Below are 4,477 nucleotides of genomic sequence, written 5' to 3' on the forward strand. Positions count from 1 at the left end.
CCTCAAAATTGTTACATTTTGAGCCCAATGTTGCTGCCACTGTGTCAGTCCATCTTGTTTGAGGTCTTCCTCTTTTTCATTGACACTCCACTTTTCCAAGCATAATGTTCTTTGCCAGGGACTGTTTCCTTCTGACAACATGTCTGAAGTACAAGAGATAAAGTCTTACCATCCTTGCATCCAAGGAGACTTCTAATTATACTTCCTCCAAGACAGATTTCTGTGCTGTACAGATTACAGCATAGGAACCCAATGGGACCATTCTTTGTCACTTTGGGTTGCTATGAGTTGAAAATTTACACAATGGAACATAACAGCAACAACAATTTTAACTGTTCAGATGCCTTCCTGCTAATTAAATTGTTTATCTAAACTTGGACCTCTGCTGTTCATATCCAGTGTTCCTGGTATCTTCATTGACTGAGTAACCTTGTGTTCCATGACCTTGTTTTTTTTTGTTGTTGTTTATTTTGTTCCTTACAGTGTGAGTGACTTCCCCATGTTGTGTTGATGCCAGTCTGCCATGCTAGCCTGTCTACCAGGGCCAGGTGACCTGTCCTTTCAGCTTCTTTCTCACACGCAGATGAACACTGGACTTCAGAAATGTAAGTAATCTTGATCCCAGGAGAGGATTGAGCCCTCATTTTGTCTCTAAGTCTGTTTTGGCCCAGAGACACACCTGGGCACATTGACCTTGAATTTTGGCACCTCCAAGATATTCTTCAGCAGAGACGGCAGGAAAACAGGCTCTAAGTAATCACTTTTCTGATTAAAGAGATCCTGTTAAATAGTAGAATTCCCCAGTATATGTCATTTTAATTTCAGTTGTTGATACCTTTCTGTGGAATAACTCAGCTATAAGGAGCTTTAGATCAGCCTTCAAAAAAGTGTTTCAGTTTGAACTCTATGAGGAATCAAAACTCACAGTCCAAATTACTAACTGTATCTCTGAAACAAACTGTTTATACTGCCCTACCTATTGTTTTGAATGCTGAGTATACTCTACTATGGAAACAGTTCCCTTTGGCATTGCTTTCTACCTCTGAGCCAGTGTGATTTCAGTTCACAGCAAATAAAGGCACTTTCACCTCCAGAAAGGATGGGAAACTAGCTTTCTCAGAATCTCCCTTGGTGTAGTTCTGATAATACTTCTCACAAGATTAAAGCTTTGAGCGTGTCTATTGGATTCCTGTCTTAAGCTGGCTGGAATTGGGGCTTTATACTTCCTATTTTCCCAGATACCTAGTTCCTAGCCTTACACTATATGATGTGCAAGGAAAAGATTCCATTTCTGGCTCATTACCATGTATGGTATCTTCAAGTGTAAAAACAGCTTTAAATTTGAAAATAGACCTACCTTTCAGGGCAAAAGGGAGAATGATTGAGACAGCTAGGCTTATTCTTTAATAAAAAAAAAAGTGTGCTTTAGCACCTTCCCTGAATTCTCTGACAGATGTTAGCAAACTTTTGACTTTGTGGCCATATGGTCTCTGTTACAGCTCTTCAACTCTGCTGTTATGAAGTGAAAGCAACCATAGACAAAATGCAAATGATTGAGACTGGCGATATTCCAATAAAACTTTATTTACAAAGATAGCACCTGGATTTGGCCCATAAGTCATAGTTTACTGGCCTCAACTTCAGAAGTTAAAAATGGCCTAGTCTCTTGATTTTCTTTCTTTTAGGCGAAAGTAAGACACAGAGCTTGGTTCGTTCTGGAATTTGGCCAGTGAGGCCAACTCTGCATAATGACAAAACTGAAATGTGCAGCTGTCTTAACAAAATAAGCAGGTTCTGCTGTGTCAACTTTCTTTCCAGCCTTTTCTTAATAAACGATAGTTGAGTGATGAAATTCTGTGTGCTCCCTGGCCAGCCAAATCAGCATGTTAACTGCATTGGGCCAGGTTCTTCCAGGGACACAACTAGAGAGGAACTATACTAGGAGGCATATGATTAGATGACAAAGAACTCAGTTCCTTAACACATTCTGATAGCTTCACCCAGAGGTGTGATATCAAAGGAAGATTCATTTGGAGTATGAGGCAAATTGGCAGCTTTATCTTGATGCTGATATTGGGTCTCCAGTCACTTCTACCCAAAGCAACCTCCAGTATAGTATCTGCCAGCTGCTGTCCCCAGATCTAAATTCAAGAATTGGGATATCTTTCTTCTCTGGTTTCACATTCACTTGTCCATTTGAGGGGTCATGTATTTGATTCCTTCCAACTCTCTTATTACTACTCTTGGATATACCCAGTGCAGAAAGAGCCTAATGGTGTTTTAAGCCTGCTCCCTTCCCTTCACCCTCCCCCCCAAATATACAAGAAGAAAGCTTTTATCACATGTTGCAGTTAGGTGACATGGAGCATAAGCTGCCTCCTTTGAGTACCAACAGCCAGGCAGCTGCTCAGAACCTAGGCCCATCAGCTACAGAGGCTGTAAAACCAGTTTCGTGATTCTGCTACTTAGCCTTTCCTTGTCCCCCACCCTCAGGAAAGTCTTACATGTTTCTGAAAACACAGCTCTGTTTCTAGTATGGTAGAGATGATGGTGCTGGTTATGTGCCACCGAGTCGGTTCTGACTATATAGCGACCCTGTATTGGGTTTCCGAGGCTGTAAATCTTTACGGGAGCAGAAAGACTCATCTTTATCCCACTGAGTGACTGGTAGATTCAAACTACTGACCTTGCAGTTAACAGCACAGCTCTTAGTCCATTATGCTATGCTACCAGGGTTTCTTACGATAGGGATTATGGTTGTTATTAAGTGCTGTGGAGTCAGTTCTGACCCATAGCGACCTTGTTTAGGGTTTCCAACGAGCAGCTGGTGAGCTTGAACCACCAACTTTGCAGTTCAAACCAACTTTGCATTCTAGCGCATTAACTCACAGCGCCACACCAGGGATAGGGCACAGATATTTGGAGCTTGATGTGCTTTGTAGAGAAAGAGTTGACTTAGGTTAGGAGAGATGAACCCGGGGGTGGGTGTGTGGGGGGGGATGGGATATGCGGCTTCTTGGCCCAATACTGCAAGTTATCTGCTTAATTACTCATCTCCAGGCTTCAGCTGCCATATGTATAGAATTCTAGGATTGAACACTCACATTTGCTCTTCTTCTCATTTCTTGGTTTATGTTGTTGTTATTAAGTACCGTGGAGTCGGTTCCGACTCATAGCGACCCTGTACAGGGTTTCCGAGGCTGTAAATCTTTACGGGAGCAGAAAGCCTCATCTTTCTCCCGCGGAACAGCTGGTAGTTTCAAACTGCCGGCCTTTAGGTTAGCAGCCCGATTCGTAACCACTACACAACCAGAGCTCCTTATTTCTCTGTGTATAGCAGACTATAAAGAGTTTCCTATCTCTACACGTGTGTATAATTGACTACAGTATGGATTAAAATTGTGTGGTCTTGCATTTCATAGAAGACTACTCTTAGGGTTAAGGAGTCCTGGTGGTATAGTGGATTACGCGTTGGACTGCTAACCTCAAGGTCAACAGTTCTAGTCCACCAGGTGCTCCGCAGGAGAAAGATGATTTTTCTGCTCCCGTACAGATTTGCTACCTTGGAAACCCTATACAAAGTATAACTTGAAGGCACACCACCCCACCTCTTTTCAGGTTAGGTGAATTGCCTCCTAGAGCTTTTCTAGATTGTATATTCCATGCTATCACTCGCCATTTTGAAACTCTGTACTTTTAGATTGCTTTCTTGTGACCTATCCTCTCCCACTGGCCCAAAATGTGTCCAAACATCTTTTTATTTGTAACCCCAAGCCTTTGCTCCAACGCAGGGTCAGGTATGCAGTAATGGTTTAGTGAATAGTGACTGTGCGTAGCTTAAAAGGTCCTTGGTCCTTGATCCACTTTTAGACAACAACTTTGGTTTCCTTTTTGTAGAGCTTTGGAATTGAGATATGTCAAAATTACCTTCTTTTAGCATAGTGGTTACGAATTGGGCTGCTAACCTCAAGGTCGGCAGTTCGAAACTACCAGCTGTTCTGCGGGAGAAAGATGAGGCTTTCTGTTCCGTAAAGATTTACAGTCTCGGAAACCCTGTGCAGGGTCGCTATGAGTCGGAACCAACTCCACAGTACGTAACAACAACAACAGCTGCCTCTTTGGAGTCCTGGTGTGGTGCTGTAGGTTAATGCGCCAGACTGCAAAGTCATTTGAACTGCAAGGTTGGTGGTTCAAACTCACCAGCTGCTCCTTGGAAAACCCTATACAGGGTCACTATAGGTCTGAACCGACTTAATGGCACTTAACAGCAACAACTGCCTCTTTGTATGCCTATCTGACCCCTAGTGGAGGGACCTGAAAATGTCGAATTGACCCAATGATTGGATAAACTCATTGAAATATATTAGAAATAATACCTTTTATGTTAAGTACTTGTAAGGAGCTCTGGTAGCGTAGTGGTTACGAATCGGGCTGCGAACCTTAAGGTCAGCGGTTCGAAACTACCAGCTGCTCCGCG

At 42.8% G+C, this 4,477-nt stretch overlaps 1 protein-coding gene across 2 annotated transcripts in view; it reads left to right on the top strand.

The window, feature by feature from the left end:
* Nucleotides 1–480: 480 nt before the first annotated feature.
* FAM222B (family with sequence similarity 222, member B) overlaps nt 481–4,477 on the top strand; it is an 11,385-nt gene continuing 7,388 nt past the window's right edge. Inside the window, exon 1 of one of the 2 annotated variants that reach the window (XM_006874195.1) lies at nt 481–605. In XM_006874195.1, coding sequence (XP_006874257.1) covers nt 524–605 — 82 coding nt within the window. In that variant the 5' untranslated portion in view covers nt 481–523. The remainder of the gene's footprint in view (nt 606–4,477) is intronic. The other variant, XM_006874196.1, reaches the window with a different exon arrangement.

This window comes from Chrysochloris asiatica, unplaced genomic scaffold, assembly GCF_000296735.1.
Source record: "Chrysochloris asiatica unplaced genomic scaffold, ChrAsi1.0 scaffold00266, whole genome shotgun sequence".
Classification (NCBI taxonomy): Eukaryota; Metazoa; Chordata; class Mammalia; order Afrosoricida; family Chrysochloridae; genus Chrysochloris; species Chrysochloris asiatica.